Source organism: Penicillium brevicompactum (genome assembly GCF_028827555.1).
Source record: "Penicillium brevicompactum strain IBT 35665 chromosome Unknown utg000009l_segment0_segment0, whole genome shotgun sequence".
NCBI lineage: Eukaryota > Fungi > Ascomycota > Eurotiomycetes > Eurotiales > Aspergillaceae > Penicillium > Penicillium brevicompactum.
Window position 1 is genome coordinate 1,282,237 of NW_026623212.1, and position 18,113 is coordinate 1,300,349.

The window sequence follows — 18,113 nt, forward strand, 5'->3', positions numbered from 1 at the left end:
AATAAGTGTTTATGTGGAAACTATTGATGTTCTCCTGTGCATCGGGTGATTTCAACACCATCCTGCATGCAAGTTAGCGCTTGTCTGTCTCCACTTGCTGAATGATCTTACCGGCACCCCAGTGGGTTCAAAGCTGTGGATCAGCTCGCTCTCGTATACGAGATTGGGATTGCCCGAGCTCTGGTTGAACTGCATATCCCCATACCTCTTCTTGTACTGATCAACGGTCTTGCCAGGTATGCCTTGGCTCTTGACCACTTCCCCAAGATTCTCTCTTTTCTCTTCAACAGTCCTCCTAACATACTCAAGGTAAGGTGGGTTGCCAGGTTTGATAACATTATCAGCAGCCAAGACAGAGCCCGGAGTAATCAATTTCAGTTCCTCACAGAGCTTCAGGTCTGTCGTGTAAGCTGGTTTGTAGTGATCGAGAAACATGAGATCGATGTGATGAAGCTGGCCTTCCGAGACCAAGCGCACAATAGAAGCATCGCTTGCACCGACAATGACCTTGACGATGTCTGAAAGGCCAGCTAGATCGACCAATGACATGATGACTGCCGCAAACTCCGGGTTCATTTCGAGGCTGTAGTAGCGCTTTCCGCCTGCTTTGCGAACTGCGTTGCCGAATAATATGCATGAGTAACCGATATAACCACCCAGTTCAACCTGTACCATCGTCGTTAGTGGATTTGCTCGTATACTTCAACTTGATGTTTAACGCACCATCACTTGTGGTTTCACCTCTGCAATGAGATCAGATACAATGCGGCCTTTGCTCTCGCCTACATTCATCAAGTACTTTTTCGTTCGTCCATACTCGTCAATGGCTTCAAGAACCTTTTCCGGAGACCCGCGGATGTCCTCCAGATGGGGACGCGAGTAGACATAATGCAGGAGCTCAATTTCGCGACCATCGTCGAAGAAATCAGCCCCATCCTCCTGGGTAGCATACGCTTTCTCTTGATTGAAGTCGGCCATGATTCAGAGCGTGCTCTGTGGATTTGATAGATAGGTGAAAAGGATAGAGGGGTAGCACCTGGAGATTTGGCGATATGATTTGCTTTCAATTATGCGCCCGCCGTAATCAATGAATCAACGCCAAAGAAGTAATCAATTGCACGTGTAGGTAGAGGAAGAACCATTTACCGCCGGGGCGGGGAGAAATAGTGGAGAAGCCGATTTAGTGCACCGTTGATCAAACCACCCGTTTCGGATCTTACTCTGACTTGAAATGGAAGATAGGAGACACGTGTGATATGTGAAACTACGTGTCAATTGATGGAACAGGATTCCAGAATATCACGCAGATCCAACAAAATCGATCGGGCGAGGTTGTTGATGTCGTGATAGTGCAGAGCTACATCGGCCGATCGTTTTCCCTCAAGGCCCGGTTTCGATCGGATGTTTCTGGCCATCGCAAGCTTAATCCGATCGATTCTACTCGGAAAGTGGATAATTGCTTGACATGCGGAGATCGGATCAGAGATCGAATCACTGAGGTCTGATATGACCTCATTACATGAAATCTTGAAAGCTGTCCGGGGAAAGGCCCAGACTCTAAAATTAATTCCTAACCCGTCGTTTTCGTATCATGCACAGCTCAAGCACAGCTCAAGCACAGCTCAGGCACGGAAAACCCCCATTTAGCCAAACATCATATCCTGTTGACCCGCCAACCTAATTCCACATGACCCATGGACTGCAGCACCGCTGTTCGTTTTCGGTTGATCCTGTCGATTACACCTACTGATGCCTTGGTTCTCCAAAGTCAGTCAGCTCCATCGTAGACAGCTTTGCATACTTGGCATTCACAATGCAGTCTTTGCGGACTTTTGGGCAGCTTGACCTCCGAGTTATGGCAAAGTGGTGCAGTGACGTATCTACGCGATCACAGTTTGTACATGTGTGTGAAGTCAGAGACTGTATATAAACCATGGATTCCGTTCCAAATATTTGAAGTATCAATTCGCCTCAATCGCCTTACTTCTTATCATCCTCGCTTTTTTTCCCCCTCGCGTTTCTTTTTTGTGAATAAAGAAGCTACCATCATGTCGGATCTCAAGGCCACGGTAGCTGAAACCACAAACGGCTTTCACGTTGAAGGGTATGAGAAGATCGAATATGACTTCACCTTTCTTGACGGCGTTTTTGAGCTCTCGAGTTTGCAGCTAGCAAAGCTATACGAGAAATGGGGCCGCTGTCTAGCCATCATGGATAAAAACATCTATGAGTTGTATGGACAGCAGATGCAGAAGTATTTCGATCATCATGGCATCGAATTGAAGATTCACCAGACAATGATCGGAGAAAAGGCCAAGTCATTGGATACATTCACCAATATTGTGGATTCAATGACGGATTTCGGAATCATTCGCAAGGAGCCTGTCTTGGTTGTGGTATGTTTTGTGAGAAACAACGTTAATAACAGTTACTGATACATCACAGGGTGGAGGACTGGTCACCGACGTTGCAGGGTATGATTACCCCTAACTAACTCGATGTGATATCTAACATGTCTAAAGATTTGCCTGTGCCGCTTATCGTCGCAACACCAACTACATTCGCATCCCAACAACCGTCATCGGCCTGATTGACGCCAGCGTCAGCATCAAGGTAGCTGTGAACTATGGTAACTACAAGAACCGACTCGGTGCCTACCATGCACCCATGCACACGCTTCTTGATTTCGGATTCCTGAGAACCTTGCCCGAGGCTCAAGTTCGAAACGGCTTCGCCGAGCTGATCAAGATCTCGAGTTGTGCTCACTTGCCAACATTCGATTTGCTCGATGAATTCTGTGAGCGGTTGATCAAGACCAAGTTCGGGCGCTCTTCCGTCCAAGATGGAGAGATTAAGAAAGCTGCGGATGAGATCAACCGGAATGGTATCTTTGAGATGCTCAAGTTGGAGACTCCCAATCTGCATGAGATTGGTCTTGACCGGGTCATCGCCTATGGCCACACATGGTCTCCTCTCCACGAGGTCAGTACACTGATGGAGATACGAAGACCATTCTTCTGACATTGTTACAGCTCGCGCCACCAGTTCCTCTTCGCCACGGCCATGCCATCTCGATAGACATGGCTTATTCTGCCACCCTGGCCAACGACCGCGGCCTTCTCAGTGACGAAGAGCATCGGAGATTGTTAGCCCTGTTCTCTCGCGCGGGTCTCTCTATGGACCATGAGCTCTTCAATGAGGAGATTCTCGACAAGGCCACACAGGCTATCTTGAAGACTCGAGACGGACTGCTGCGCGCAGCGGTGCCAAGTCCTCTGGGTAGTTGTGAATTTTTGAATGACGTTGCCAACGAAGAGATGATTCGTGCGCTCCGCCGTCATAAGAATCTCATGAAAGAGTACCCGCGACGAGGTGCTGGGGTTGAGGCATACGTGGATGCCAGTGATACTGGCTATACCGTTAACCAGCAGCACGATGTCCCTTCTTTGCATGCGCAGGCATCGAGTGCCGAAGGATCCAAGAAGCACATTCTAAACAATGGAGTCTTGAACGGGCTGAAGGGAATTGCTATCAACGGTCATGCCCCGGAGCTGCCTACACTTGAGCAGAGGTGATTAGAAGGATATCATAACTTAAGAACAAAGACTTAGTACATCACCAAGATCCTAATAGTATACATACTTTCAAGTCTTCAGGTATTCAATTTCATTGCAACCTACCCAAAGGTCTTTTGATATATTAAATTGGTCAATTTCTTTTTTCGACCCGGAGAATCGAATGACCTGGAACGGCGAGTTGACCGTTGCGTCGCTAGAGATCCATGCTGTGAGTGACATCATTTCCCGCGGATATTCGTGACCTGATTGACTTTACTTGACTTGCCTCCAATGGTTTCCTTCTATGTTCTTTAACATCTTCTTACTTTCATCTCAGTATGCCCGCACACCCAGACTCTAACCTTTACCCCGAAGCCAGCGGTCTAGCCAAGACACTGGTTGACCGACATCAAGCCGAGCAGCCCCTGAAGCTGTATGCGGGGTGGTTTTGTCCGTAAGAAACCCCGCCCCATGAAGCAATCCAACATAACTAATGTATACAGATTTGGTATGTTTCTAGTCGGACTTCCCAGCAATATCAATACTGACCACTCAGTGCAACGAGTCTGGCTCGCACTCGAAGAGAAAAAGATCCCATATCAATACATCGAAGTCAATCCATACAACAAACCAGAGTCACTGTTGACTCTCAACCCACGCGGTCTGGTCCCAACTCTTTCAACTCCAGATCCCCCACGACCTCTTTACGAGTCTACCGTGATCTTGGAATATCTGGAAGAGGCATACCCAGATCATGGACCGCGGTTCCTTCCAGAAGATCCTTATGAGCGCGCCCGAGCCCGGATCTGGATTGACTATGTAACTTCTCGAATCATTCCATCCTTTCATCGGTTCTTGCAGTACCAGTCTGCGGATGCGAAGGATGCAGATGCGGGCTTGGATCAGGCTCGACAGGAATTTTTGAGTCACCTCAAATCTTGGACCCAAGAGATGCACCCTGATGGACCTTTCTTCCTCGGAGAGAACATTAGTCTGCCAGATTTGGTGCTAGCTCCCTGGGCGGTCCGATTGTGGGTATTCGATGAGTTCAAGGGTGGACTGGAGATCCCTGATGGGTCTGACAGTGCAGTTTGGGAAAGGTGGGGAAGGTGGCTAGCTGCCATTGAAAATAGAAAGAGTATCAAAGAGACGACCAGTGACACCGAGCATTATCTTCCAATCTACAAGAGATATGCGGATAACACTGCTCAGAGTGAGTTGGCGAAGGCAACGCGGTCTGGTCGTGGGGTCCCTTGAACAGTCCCCGAGTCATAAGTTGGATACTCTTGAAGTTAGATTGAGCTTTTTAATCAACAAGATGAAACTCAGCAGTCATATCAATATCTTTACATGAACACTAAAAGCAGAGGATTCTCACTTGAGATATGTACTTCGGTCGGAACAACAAAATATCCGACATGTCTCGGCACGTGATGGTATCAATTCAACCACTTTACAGCTCACCTTGAACTCCCAGATTTTGGAGCACCTCACTAGATCTTGCAATTGCTAGTATCAAAAACTCCCCTGGAGAAGAGATGTCATACAGCATGGAGGGGGAATCACCTCGAGGGGGCGCCATGCGCGAACAGCCCCTTCCAGCCATCCATCCGTCTTTTATACAGGTGGCCAACCCATACATATTCGAGCAAACGGTTGAAAGCTGCATCGAATCGATGGGGGTCAAACCTCCTCGCGAGACTTCATCGCGTCTTCAGGGCGTGGCGTGGCTCGATGAGGTACGAAGAGCTTTGAACCTGTATGTGAAATTCGAACCAGACACAACGACGATCAACGATGTTCAAATGTCTAATTGATCATACAGACCTATTCGTACATTTGACACGGCAGTGGGTTATTACCATCGATTCCGTTTGGTGCATCCAGACAACGAGTACAACTTCTCAGTAAGCTCACTTGATCTCCACATGCGAAGCGCCTGTGCTGATTCTACCACAGGATGCTGCGGCTGCAGCTTTATTCACGGCCTGCAAGATTGAAGATACGCTCAAGAAGTCGCGTGATATCGTGTGTGCCGCATACAACTTGAAAGTCTCACCTTCGGAGCAATTATCAGCCGATGATCCAGTAAGTTGCAATCACAAAGACGACAGAACCAGGACTAACGAGAGCTTCAGATGTTTGAAACAAATGCACGGGGTATCATCGGTCTTGAGCGACTAATGCTAGAAGCCTCGGGCTTTGATTTCCGCACTCGGCACCCCCAAAAGACCCTCATGAAATTGAGCCGGCATTACGGATTACCTCGAGATTCCGAGGTCGCCAATCTTGCCTATCGAATCTCAACAGATCTCTATCGCACATTCGCTCCGATCAAACAGGGCTCCTCGGCCATGGCTTTCGGCTGCCTCGAACTTGCAGGGCGACTCCTAGATCAGCGCGCCCAACAGGTCGAATCCGGGCAGGACTATGCTCAGTGGAACACAACTCGCGCGGAAGTAATGGGTAAGCGCACGCGATTTCATTCAATGTGGCCATTCTAACAACCGCAGAAACCTTGTTCGATCTATTAGAACTATACACGCATCACCGCTCACATACGACTGTCGGGTCGGAATTCCCTGAAGACAGGTTCCTTACCGTTCGCATCCCCCTCAATCAAGAGGCCAGTGAGCAGCATATCCCTCGATACAACGTTTGGGTTGATCGTCCTCAAAAGCCATCCAACGGTTCAGGGGGACTGCATGACTCTCATCGAATCGCCCACCCACTCACGCCGATCGCGGCGAACGGTGAGAGTCAAAAGACGAGCGAACGAGGGCGCGATGCGGCAGTGCGGTTCATGCTTGATCCTGCATGTGCGGATGAGGAGAAACGAGAGGTGGCGCGCTACTTCGATGTTGAAATGGAAGAATATGAAGCTGAGCACTGAGGACATTCGCGGACTTTTCTCTGCATGGCCGTGCCGAATTGCGGAGTGTGAAAGCTTCTCGAAAACAAAGCAGATTCGAGGGAAATTCGAAAGGTCGGAACAGCGACATTGATCCGTGAGGTGGACACCAGCTGATGGCGGTCGCTGTTGCTCGTTGGGATAGCCCATCGCCATTCATGGATCTACCCAATCTAGCTACGCATTCACGGGACTGATGAGCAAGACTTGAGGAATCTGTGTCCAGGGGTCTTTTTCTAAATCTACCGATTGAACTGCAACTTTCGAATTCGGAGTATTGCTCATTGGAATTCACTTGTCTCCCGATACCCCCGATACCTATGACCAGAGACGAAATATCGATACATAAATGCAAATGAAACACTATTGATGACCAGTTGGCCAGCATTTTTACCTAGGAATTCGCCTACACAGAGGAAATTGAATGAGATCAGCTCCAACGTTTGGATTGGAAGCTATGTACAAATCTCCAGCCCGCTATGCCAAGCCTACAGAGCAAGGCCAAATTAGACTAGCGAGTGAGAACCAGAAAATCACTGCCCCATCGATATAGGGGAAGCCGCTGTTCCTACACAAATATAACAAAGCCCCAGGTCAATTGACCGAGCACTGCAAGTCATCAAAGTTAGATTAGTCCAGAGCCCGGCATAATCAGCAAGAAAAAAAGAAGTACTAGACAGAAAAGTACAGAAACAGCCGTAAATGGAAAGAAGAGGTGAGTTACCCCCGTGCCTCGGGTGTGGACGAATTGTGACACCGGGTTAGGGTGCTTGCCATGCTTCAGATGCCGTGTTGAAAGGCGGGTAAGGCGGGGTGCATGATGCATGCATTTTGCATGCATCTCAGGCAGGTCGAGAAAGATAATCGGAGTCGGAAGATCGACACGGCAGGTCCTTATGAGGAGAGTTGGAGAAGCACGGGGTTGAAGGGTCGTCGTCCTCGATGTAGAATTGAAGAGAGAAGAGCGTCATAAATGTGGGGACTTTTTGATCTGGCCGGAAAGGTTCGAGTTCATCGGCGCTTGAGCTCAGTGACGAGACACTCGAGGATCTAAAGCACGTTAGCAAATTCCCTTAGTTGAGATAATTCGTAGATACATACCGACTCAGAGACAGCACCCTGGTTGTAAAGGTACTTGCCTAGGCCACGGACGACCTCGAGCTGCTCGTCAACAGTCAGACCGTTGATCGCAGTCTCGATGATGTCGCCCACGCTAGCCTTGTAGACAGCAATGAAGCTGTGGTAGTACATGAAGGAGAAGAAACCCATGATGAACTGGCAGTCCATGCGGTCGGTGATACCGCCGTGGCCGGGAATAGACTCGCCAAAGTCCTTGATCTTGAAGGTGCGCTTCAGGCCAGATGCGAAGAAACCACCAAAAGGCGCAATCAGCGAAGCGAAAGTGGCAAAGGCCAAAATGTGGAACTGAATAGGCTCGATGTAGAAAGTCTTGTCCAGGCCAAACAGCTCAAGCGAATAGGGTTGAGCGGTAAAGACTGCGTTCGGGACGCATTCCAAGCCGGTCAAGGCATTCGCGCCCAAGTCATTGACGGGGCAAATGAAGTACTTGTACTGCATAAGGAACTTGGTCATGAAGTAACCAAAGCCAACAGTGCAGACCCAGGCGCCGACGAAACCTTCGACGGTCTTCTTCGGGGAGAGCTGGATGAGCTGTGTGCGTCCAAAGGTAATTCCGCAAACGTAGGCGAAGATGTCGTTCGTGATGACCAGCGCAGCGGGGAGGAAGAACCAGATCATGCCCTCGAAGATGTTGTTCATCACGAAATGAGCTTGGACCACGATCAGGTACAGAGCCATGTGGGTCCAGGCGAACTGAGTGAACTGGAAACGGTAGTGGCCCTTTTGCAGCGACCCAACGAAAAACACGAAGCCTGCGAGTTGACATTAGCTGTGTTCATTTGGGGCTGAGCTCATTTGGCGGGGGAGTCGGGGGTACTTACCCATGACGTAAAGGGTGAAACTGATGAATCGGTGGTGGTTCGCAAGAGGAAGCAACACCTTGTCAACCAACAGAATGTGCTTGAAATAGTAGATGACGCTTTCTCCGTACAAGAAGTACATCGTCGTCGCCAAAAAGTACCAGTTCAAGGATTTGGTGAAACGCAAGTTCTTCTCCTTATTGGGGATGTTGGCGATGGCGATAACTTCCTTGAAAGAGATAATCTGGATTCCGGTGATGAGAGCGATGATATAGATGTGACCGGAGAACAGCGCGACGAAGAAACCAGCGATCATTACGAAGCTCCATATCGTCCGGGTAATGAAGGTCTGCTTTTTCTTCTCGTATTCGGACTGGGGAGGTTTCTAAAGTGCAATTTCGCGTCAGAGATATGATCCGAATGCATCCAAAGCTATCACCAACCTCTTCAGCTATTGTTGCGGGTTTGGGGCCGTTGGCATTTTTGCTGGGGCTCGCGGGCTCCGAAGGGGCGTCGCTGACGTCGGATGACACGCTCAAGCGGCGCTCGCCATTGTTCCGGCGAGTAAACCTGACATTACGACGAGTTTTCGACATGGTGAGATTAAGGGGGGGCCAGAAATCAAATTCTGGGAAGGGGAGAGTGGGAGAGGAGAAGATCGTCGAAGGTTGATGAGTTCATGTGAAGCGCGAAAGCGGTGTGTATGCTTTTTTGGGCTCAATTTCGATATATCGAATGATCTGTAGAATAGCTAATTATGGAAGTATTTAAATGACATTTGGGCTGAATTCTTGGGCTTTTGGTTGCATACAAATCAAAATTATATGTGTTGTGTTTGGTTGGAGACTCCCCCCTGCTCCAAGACTTTCTAGACTTCTAGACTTCTGACCTCGGATGATCAACCACCACTTTTACTTCATGGCGGGGGCATGGACGACGACGATTACGGCTCCGACGACTTCGACGACCTCCCAGCAGGTACGCTGTATGAGCTCGAACAAAATGCCTTTCAGGCAACTCAGGCCTCAGCACGCCCGGTGAACCCCGTTCTGCCCACCCAGCCATCCTTCAATGGAGCCTTGCAACCACCCCGTCTACACACCGGATTGACCAATGACTACAATACACTCGAGGTGGGAGAGCTGGAAGCCGAGGTTTACGATAATGTGGAAGGGCAGCACCCCGTTTCATATCACTATGAGTCCCATGCACCTCAGCAATGGGCTGCGCAAGAGCAGCCGGGCGAGGCAATGGTGGTGGACGAATACCACGCGCAGGCAGATATGGCAGATATCAATGCGCGCCTGGTGCAGGTAAGCTTGTGCGCTTGGTATTACTCACTGGATCAGGACTGACAGGCTTTACAGATGGAGCAAGAAAGAGAACAAATGATGCGCGAGTTGGCCGACGCGAAGCTGCAGCTAGAAACAAAGAACGGGGAAATCTCAATCATCCGAAGGAAGCAAACGACGATCACACAAGGCCATGACCAGCAACTGGCGGCTCTGCGGAAATCCATGGCCGACGAGATGGCCAAACACAAGCAGGAGGTCGAAGCGGCGATGTCTGAAGGCAAACAGCTAGCAACGGAGAACGTCTTCCTTCAGCAAGAACTGGCGGATGAGGCCTACCAGCACCGAAACTACAGATCTAGGCAGCGGGTCGACAAACCAGCTCCGGAGACCCCTCGAAAATCCCGGGTGCTTCCCTTCCGGGATGGGTTCGATGATGACGAGATTGCGATGGTGTCGCCCAGCAAGTCTGCCGCGCGTTCAAAACGCGGTACGCCGACAGTTCCGGGTAAACGGAAACGGCAACTCAGTCAAGATAGTGCGGTGCCGTTGCAATTAAGTCCTGCCGGCGGGGAGGTTGTCATGACCGATGCTCCCGATGACATGCCCAACATCGACGAGGTGAAGCGCAAGGCCGCAGAGGCAAGTCGTCACCAGCGATTCATGGTGCGACTTCTGGGCCACCGCACCAAGATGGGCGAGGATACAGACTTCGAGGCCATGGTCAAGCTCTCATTCCCTTCAGAGCCACACAAAGCCATGTCCAGCATCATTATGGAGGCCATGGCGCATGTGGACCCGAGTAATTACATTTTAGAATATACTCAGACAATTGCCTCTCTGTGGCAGCGTGCTATCAGCGAAAAATTCTACGAACCGATACCTCGATTCGAGTCTATCATGCGATATTGTTTGATGTCCGATGACACTCCACTTCCAGAGCTCATCGAACCCCTAGTCAGCGTTTTACAGGACTCTGTGGAAATTAACGCGGTCCCTCGTTTCAAATATGCCCCGGCATCAAGAGACAAACGGGTCACTCGCCAAACCCCGCAATCTGACCTACAACCTCTCGTCGACTCAACTGGGGCCATGCGCCTGCTTTACCAGATCGCGTGCGGAGTATTGCACATACGGAGTGCAATGGAGAAATACTGGCAAAGCATACGAATATCCTTCATCCTCGTGATGCTACACCCCTCCCAGCCACTCAGCGATATTGTCCTCCTAATGAACCTCCTATCAACAAGCATCCGACCGAATTCCTTTGGGCCTATTCGATCCTCCGACCAGGATCAACTTGATGTTCAAAAATGGGTCGTGGACCGTCTCACTCACATGCTCAGCGAGCCAGCAATCCCCGATGAAGGTGTCGCCCCCTACACCACATACGACGTCTGTGCAATGCGGCTGGAAGTTCTGCTCCTGCTGGAATCCCTAGCGTTCAACCCCATGGCTCAAACCCAAGGTCAGGGCCATGCAAGCACGATACTTGCATTACACCCCAATGCATTGGCCCGCTTGTTCAGATCTATGCACGACGAGCTGGATGCGCTATACTCTGCCCCGCCTGAATCGGATTTGCGCGTTGCCCTGGTCAACGGGCTGATGCGGCTAGTCTTCGGGGTCATGCGTCAGCATGGATCGTCTATCAACATGCAAGATAAACTGGCTTGCGTTCCTGGTAGTAAACAGAAACATCTTGTGGTCTTGACTCGGTTGGCGTTCTGCGACGGGACAGTGCTCGAGGCCGGCATTGACGACGAGACTGTTGACATGGCTCACGAGCTACTTGAAGAATGGACGAATCCTCAAGAGGCAGATTCCTTGGCGGAGGTATTTTCAAGTTCTAGGAGAGAGTGAGGGATTCATACTGTACGACTATTGCATATTTAATGGGCGCAATGTTTCATCTGGGCTACAATTGGTTCGGGGCCTAAAGGTATAATAAATAATGACAGAAATACGTATCAACGAGTTTGCATTAGACCATGATTTCGTCACTATCTTTTGTTTGATGATCTACAACCCCTGCGCGTGGCTTATACCTTGTCAGTCAATATGATTCGCTGTTTCGTCGATGGATGGGGCTGAGCAGGCAACCTCGCAGCTGGGCACACCTGCGCATACATAAGACATCACGAGTGCCCAGGTGCTCCCTCCATCATCATCACTTGAGGGGACCATGTTTTTCGCGAGTTTGCAACGGATTCAGGGCATTTGGTCCCATGTCTCGGCAACTCAATTATCAGCTCTCTTCTTCCATAATGCGATCCTCCAAAGTTTGATAACAACAAAGATCGCCCTATGGCGAGCACAGACGGTCTTGGGGCAAATAATTCCACCAAGGCTACGATCGCGTTTACGGCCCCGGGATCTCACCCTCTTGTGCCAATGCCTGCTGGCTATCAATATGATGTTCCTGTGCCATGTTAAGGCAACTCATATCACCGACTACTCCGAGGTCTCTGGATTTTACGGTCCGGGTACATTCTGGGCTTGGATTCTTGTCTGCGCCATGGCTTTCGGTCCCAATGAAGGCCGTGTGCTTCTCAGGCACATTTGGTCAGGTCCTATCGTGGGCCTCGAGCATGCTTGCATTTTCGACCCGGACATTCGTGACCTGCCACTCCCACAAGACATGGAAGAGGGGTCCGGTGAGAGCAGCGGTCGTGACTCGGACACCAGACATGAGATCGACCGTGAGAAACTTTGCAGGTTGCGAAGGCTCCTTGATGGTATCTTCTGTGTCGCTTTTGCAAAGAAAGAAGGGAAGCCAAAGTGGACAACAGAATTTGTCCGCCGTTTCCTTCGAGGCTCTGACATCTCTCTATGGCATCACTACCCTCATTATATTTCAATTACAGAACTCACCCATCTACTGCATAAGGATTACGAGAAGGCCACAGGCCAACGAGCTGAGATGATTCTGAATCTTTATTCTCGTTTGGATATGTCACTCTCCAAATACCAAAGTGGATTTGTCGAATACCATTCACGAGGGTCTATCGATACAGATGGTCTTTATTATCTCTTCTTCGAGGAAATTTCCACTGCGTTCCCGTGGTTGCAGATGGAGTTTGATGATTTTCACCATCATCTGATTGATCTCCGCAACCGATTCCAATACCTGCAATACCGAAGAGAACTGCGAGAGCTTTCACCTCGTCTGGATGCAAACACTTGTGCCGCAGTTGCATATCCCCTGATTGCGTGCTGTGTACAATTGACCAGACACGTTCCCTTCCAAAACCAGCGCTGGGAAGCCCAAGATGAAGCAGTAGCATCTGTGGCTCAAATCTCATCAACAATATCTTTTTTGGCGATTATGTCGAACCGACCAAGTTTCAATTACGTCACGTTGAGACATGTTGCTTGGATGACCGTCCTTCTCTGTAGTTTGAAAGTCTTGAGCTGCCGCGTACAATATGTATGTATTGGACGGTCTTTTTCCAACCACGTCGCCAGCTTCCAGATGCTGGGCTTGGTGTTTATCATAATGATAGAAATGCTGCGGTTTCCTGTAGCGAAAGTTTTAGCTTGGTGTTTTCCCGCTCAGATTGGCCAGCCACAACCGCTTCATCCGCCCGTTATACAATTGGCACTGATGTGTTTCATGCCGATTGTTGCGTTCCTAGGGGCTATAATTGATCGGTCTCAACTCGACACTTTATGCGCAGTGAGTTCGTGGGACGTACATTTCAGCCCGCCAATCCCTCGCTCGTCTACTTCACTTGGCGAATTGGACCAGGGGGCAGGTTTGGCTACAGCAATCTTTCTCCTGTTTTCGACACCTCTGCAGCGAGGATTATCAACTTTGGATAGGAATTTTTTCTTCCGCACGTTGAGAGCTTTCCACCAACTCTTCGTCTATGTTATCACTTGGTCGCAGGAGAAGTACCACAAAATCAAGCGAGCATTTGAGGGCTCAATCTTTGAGACTAGGGACAACAATGATGTGGAATTATCTGACATGGGTCCACGGGTGGCGCGCCGGTAGAAAGTCGAAATACCCAAACCCTGAACCGAGCAAAACAGATTGCTCGTGACCCCTCAGCAGTATATCCCCGATCCCTAATTCTCTGTTCACGGCTTAGCCAAGCCTTCTTTTACTCGACCAATCATGATGACTCGACAATTAGTTGGAACCTTGGAAGGACAATTAGAAAGACAGTTAGAAAGAAGCCCCAAAGTTGATGATAGCTTTCTTCCGTTACCAATGGAAATAAGAGATTAAACCAATACATAACTACTCCTGCTTATAGGCAACTACCTAGGTATCCCGAGGTCATTGTCTTTTTGACCGCGCGTGAGCGCGGCACTGAGGCTTGTATCAATCATTTTAAAGCAGCCTTCGGGCTATGGTCATGGCAGTTCTTTGCTAGAATCAACATCAAGAGTAACGGAAAGTTTAGAACACTCGGAGAGCTCTGCTTGGGGGAAGATAAACTTTTTGGAATACCAGGATATGCAGGGACGGAATCGTATAGGAATGATGCTTTCAGAAAATCCGCGACATCCGTTTTCCCATCCTCTCTTAGCTCATGAATTGATTCTTTAATCTGCTCCCATCTGTTGAAATCATACTCAAATGACTTTGCCATCCCGGAAGCGTGCAAGATATGACACAACCGGTAATGACAATCCAGTAATTCTGGTGATGGTAGCTCATGATTCTCTTCTTGGTCGAGGTTCTCGAAAGTCACTACATCACGTAGCATTTTTCGGAATCCAGCCTCAAGTCTACCGAAAATCTCGAGCCGGTATTCGTTTGGTATATCCTAGATCCTGACTAGTATTTAGTTCCAAGGTTATTCAACTAGAAGGGCATCTGTGACTGACTGTGGCTTTAAAAGCTAGTTTGAATTCGCCAAATCTTCTGTGAACCCAGTTGGACAGAGTTAAGCCGTTTTCAGGATTTTTCAGGTCCGGGTTGGTGTGTCTGAAACCGATAGTTCTGAGTGTAGGGAAACATCGAAATAAAATCTCCCATGAACGATTCGGGTCGTTTGGTAATAGCTTTTTTGAGATAGTATTAGTATACACAAGTACGAAGACCTCGGGAGTGAACTTTTGTTACCTCATTCGAGTTCTGATTACCGTAGGAAGATGGTATTAAATGGGCTCCTTCAGTTTCAATGGGATTGAGGCTGAGGTCGTCAAGTCCTGTTTCATCATATCGACGCTCGTCATAATGTCCTGTGGCGACGGACTGATAACCATCGCGCCTGGCAAGGGACTTTTAGAAATCCTCTTGTCGTGTGATGGGTGTATGCATGGAAGTCGAAAGTGCTTCTGGCTGTTCTCGCTTCGAGATTGGGGAGGTAACGGACGATCGTCTTGAGCGAGACAGCACTGGGTAATCCCATAAGCGGTGGTTTTCGAGAATGGGTCGAGAACCCTCACTTATTGATCTCAGCCCGGTATACAGGTTGTCGAAAACACCATAAAGGGTTTCCTCGTTACCACCCGTCTTATTTATGCCCGTGATCAGCTCGTGTCTGCTATCCTCTGGGAGAAACTCCAGGAATGCGTAGAGGGCAGGTTTCACAATATCCTTATGGTCTCGTTGAATACTGGGGTTGTATGAGTCGAGGATTTCCTTTGCGTTGGGAATGCTTGCTATTTTCGTAGACTCAGAGTCGTATGTATATGTTATTGGTAAACACGCTGTTTTGGCGTGCCACAGGGTCGGTTTCGGCGCGCGGGCGTTTTGAGGCTCGAGAGTACTGTGGGCATGCCGATTCTGAGCCTGCTCGTTTCTTCGGCATTGTGTGCTCTTAGTGGTACTGACTTCAACTGAAGGAAGAGGTGCTAAAACTGGGAACAAAATGGGAGAAGATCTGGGAAGCCCAGTTGGGAACAATGGAAAGAAAGGCTTAATTCTCTGGAGTAGCAAAACAGCAGTTGATGGCATAATAATGGCATCAACGCTCAACCTTGGAAGGCGTCAGAAATAAGGCACTCGGGCAGCAATAGTAGGGGGAGCATCAGTATGCCACTTTCAAGAGATCTAATGATATAAGCCACTTTGTACAGTGAAGTGGGAAAGAAGACAGCAGAGTTGTTAAAGTTCCAAAGTCATTGTATAAAGGTCGGTCAGGCTAAACAAAAGTATACAAAGTACACCGTGAGCAGTACTCCGTGGCATAGGCTCAATACATATGAAAATCCAGTGTAGCTCCACTGTAGCCTATCAAAGCCAAACATTAGTTAGGGTAAAGCTGGGATGTTTGGACTATGTGCAGGGTAGGATAACTGAACAAGTTGAGTGAGAACTGACTCTTCTCCAAGATCACGCGCAAGGCGGAACGTTGATGAAAAGAAATAATTCCACAAGTGGAGGGTGCCAAAGAATACGCCTGTCAATGACCCGAAGGCCATTGAACAAACTGTTCCGCCGCGCTGTGCAATGCAGGGACCAATCTGTGGTGAACCGCCTTCATGATCGCAGTCACCCAAACAAGGTAAGTATGAAGAAGAAAAGAGAGAAGGTTGAGGGCGGGAAGAGCGACCTATTTATCCTCTTCGACAAGCGCGCTAGTGCTAAGCGAGATTGTGGGACAGCCAATCAGGATGCAGGATGTGGATCAAGGGATAAGCAAGGGATGTACACAAACACAGCAAACATTATCTACAATGCAACCATTGCAAACATGTTTATGCCACATCGTTCAGGCATAAACTGTCAATCACGTGCTCTGAAGTTTTGAATGCCGCTCCAACAAGCTGATCCATATCGCCAGGCAGTATTGAACTCATCCAGCCGCCACAATGAGGAACAGGGCTACCAACACCTTGTCGAAAGGCGTATGTTATCAAATTCATGCTCAAGAAACCTGGAATTTCTCAAACTAACTGCGACCACTTTAGAAACTCCGTCAATCATGGAGCAAATACAATCTGTATAACATGTCCCGATTCCGCAATCCGCCTACCGTCAACCGCACTTTCTTCCAGCAGAAATGGTCAGCCAAGGCTGTTTCCCGTGCTTACCACGGTGAGCAGGTCGGTGAAGGCCAATGGAAGCGCATGTTCAACCACCGCATCCGCAGTGTCATCCCCATGAATACCTACGACTTGGCCGCGGATGATGGATCTGTCTTCTCAGCCGGTCGTGGTTCTGGTCTCGACAAAGAAGGAAAGCCTGCTCACCAGGCCCGCCCTATACCCTACACATCAATGGCTTTTGCGCCCCTGGAACGCCGATTGGACGTTGCCATCTTCCGCGCTCTGTTTGCCAGCAGTGCCCGACAGGCCCGACAGTTCGTGATCCATGGAGCCGTTACAGTCAATGGCCAGAAGGTAAGGCTAGAATTGAGTTCATATGAAGGCATGTACTAATTTGAATGGTCCTGCTAGATGCGACACCCCAGCTACCTCCTTAACCCCGGTGACCTTTTCCAGGTCGAGTCGGACCGCGTTATGTTCGCTACCGGTGCCACAAAGACTCCACGCGAGCGTCGTAACAGCCGCGTTGCGCGACGAAAGAAATCCGCGCCCAAAGAGGAGGTCGAGAAAGTCACTGAGGTTGATGAGGCCGCTGAGAAGGACGAAGCCGAGCCCACAGAAACCAAGCCGAGAAGCAACAAGGAAACTCTCATGCATCTTATGTCTCGAGCCAAGAACATCATCTCCACCAGCAAGGACACCCTTCCCGCAAAGCGCAAGGCAGAACTCCGCGGCTTCGGGAGGACCGTCCGCCGCGTCCTCTCTCGTTCCGAATCCTCCACCGTCCTCACCGACAGCCTGGAAGCACAATTCTCGCAACTAACGCTTCTACTGGATGCCAAGCGTGAGAAGAAGCCTTCAAAGGACTCCAAGAAGGACAGGGAGAACAAGGAGCTTCAGAATGAAAAGGACGCCGCCGCCGCCACTGCTGCCGCGGAGGCCGCCCCTAGCGACAAGCTCTCCGAAGCCTTCGACCAAGCCACTCGCGGCGAAGACGTCGACTCCTCCGAGCTCAGCGATGAAGAATTCGACACCCTCAAGCGCGCTCTCACTCAGATGCGCGATAACCCCGTCGACCACCTCAAGCCCTACGCCACTCCCTGGCGGCCACGTGAATACATGTCTGCCTTTGCCTTCATTCCTCGCTACCTTGAGGTCAACCAGAACATTTGTGCTGCCGTCTACCTGCGTCACCCGGTGGCTCGCCCCGGTTCTGCCGAGGTTCCCACTCCCTTCGGTGAACAGGTCGCTACCCCGGCTTACGGTTGGTACTTGAGGAGACGGTGGTAGAGAGCTCTGTGGCCCATAGGCCAGATACGTTCCTACTTACGCGCCTTTGTTGTCTTATGTACTACCCTACCCTATTTTCCTACCTTCCCACCTGTGTATTAGTGGGCTCTTAGATTCGCCTGCATATTTCTGGATCATGTTGACCATGGTGTTGGTTCTCGTTTTGCTTGCC

At 49.6% G+C, this 18,113-nt stretch overlaps 10 protein-coding genes across 10 annotated transcripts; 6 read left to right on the plus strand and 4 right to left on the minus strand.

The window, feature by feature from the left end:
- Window positions 1-20: 20 nt before the first annotated feature.
- Window positions 21-978, minus strand: N7506_011922 (O-methyltransferase; the record flags this gene model as incomplete). Its single annotated transcript, XM_056961213.1, has 3 exons — window positions 21-62; window positions 112-666; window positions 724-978. 3 exons carry the CDS (start codon window positions 976-978, stop codon window positions 21-23), a joined length of 852 nt encoding a protein of 283 aa, XP_056805747.1.
- A 1,070-nt stretch (window positions 979-2,048) lies between these two features.
- Window positions 2,049-3,575, plus strand: N7506_011923 (sedoheptulose 7-phosphate cyclase; the record flags this gene model as incomplete). Its single annotated transcript, XM_056961214.1, has 4 exons — window positions 2,049-2,396; window positions 2,446-2,474; window positions 2,523-2,982; window positions 3,033-3,575. 4 exons carry the CDS (start codon window positions 2,049-2,051, stop codon window positions 3,573-3,575), a joined length of 1,380 nt encoding a protein of 459 aa, XP_056805748.1.
- A 320-nt stretch (window positions 3,576-3,895) lies between these two features.
- On the plus strand, window positions 3,896-4,814 carry N7506_011924 (uncharacterized protein; the record flags this gene model as incomplete). The annotated part of the gene is made up of 2 exons (XM_056961215.1): window positions 3,896-4,011; window positions 4,061-4,814. 2 exons carry the CDS (start codon window positions 3,896-3,898, stop codon window positions 4,812-4,814), a joined length of 870 nt encoding a protein of 289 aa, XP_056805749.1.
- A 293-nt stretch (window positions 4,815-5,107) lies between these two features.
- N7506_011925 (putative cyclin) lies at window positions 5,108-6,450 on the plus strand (the record flags this gene model as incomplete). The annotated part of the gene is made up of 4 exons (XM_056961216.1): window positions 5,108-5,296; window positions 5,517-5,645; window positions 5,696-6,023; window positions 6,071-6,450. 4 exons carry the CDS (start codon window positions 5,108-5,110, stop codon window positions 6,448-6,450), a joined length of 1,026 nt encoding a protein of 341 aa, XP_056805750.1.
- Window positions 6,451-7,479: 1,029 nt separating this feature from the next.
- Window positions 7,480-9,004, minus strand: cds1 (phosphatidate cytidylyltransferase; the record flags this gene model as incomplete). The annotated part of the gene is made up of 4 exons (XM_056961217.1): window positions 7,480-7,518; window positions 7,570-8,360; window positions 8,430-8,793; window positions 8,852-9,004. The coding sequence occupies 4 exons, from the start codon at window positions 9,002-9,004 to the stop codon at window positions 7,480-7,482; spliced, it is 1,347 nt and encodes a 448-aa protein (XP_056805751.1).
- A 333-nt stretch (window positions 9,005-9,337) lies between these two features.
- N7506_011927 (uncharacterized protein) lies at window positions 9,338-11,563 on the plus strand (the record flags this gene model as incomplete). Its single annotated transcript, XM_056961218.1, has 2 exons — window positions 9,338-9,721; window positions 9,776-11,563. 2 exons carry the CDS (start codon window positions 9,338-9,340, stop codon window positions 11,561-11,563), a joined length of 2,172 nt encoding a protein of 723 aa, XP_056805752.1.
- A 550-nt stretch (window positions 11,564-12,113) lies between these two features.
- Window positions 12,114-12,984, plus strand: N7506_011928 (uncharacterized protein; the record flags this gene model as incomplete). The annotated part of the gene is given in 2 exon segments (XM_056961219.1): window positions 12,114-12,918; window positions 12,935-12,984. 2 exon segments carry the CDS (start codon window positions 12,114-12,116, stop codon window positions 12,982-12,984), a joined length of 855 nt encoding a protein of 284 aa, XP_056805753.1.
- A 1,179-nt stretch (window positions 12,985-14,163) lies between these two features.
- On the minus strand, window positions 14,164-14,923 carry N7506_011929 (HNH endonuclease signature motif containing protein; the record flags this gene model as incomplete). Its single annotated transcript, XM_056961220.1, is given in 4 exon segments — window positions 14,164-14,481; window positions 14,543-14,719; window positions 14,781-14,899; window positions 14,914-14,923. Coding segments are annotated over 4 exon segments (624 nt in total), but the record flags the coding sequence as incomplete, so codon positions are not given.
- Window positions 14,924-14,942: 19 nt separating this feature from the next.
- Window positions 14,943-15,471, minus strand: N7506_011930 (uncharacterized protein; the record flags this gene model as incomplete). Its single annotated transcript, XM_056961221.1, has 2 exons — window positions 14,943-15,335; window positions 15,388-15,471. The coding sequence occupies 2 exons, from the start codon at window positions 15,469-15,471 to the stop codon at window positions 14,943-14,945; spliced, it is 477 nt and encodes a 158-aa protein (XP_056805755.1).
- A 1,003-nt stretch (window positions 15,472-16,474) lies between these two features.
- On the plus strand, window positions 16,475-17,941 carry N7506_011931 (mitochondrial 37S ribosomal protein uS4m; the record flags this gene model as incomplete). The annotated part of the gene is made up of 3 exons (XM_056961222.1): window positions 16,475-16,510; window positions 16,574-17,005; window positions 17,063-17,941. The coding sequence occupies 3 exons, from the start codon at window positions 16,475-16,477 to the stop codon at window positions 17,939-17,941; spliced, it is 1,347 nt and encodes a 448-aa protein (XP_056805756.1).
- Window positions 17,942-18,113: the final 172 nt, after the last annotated feature.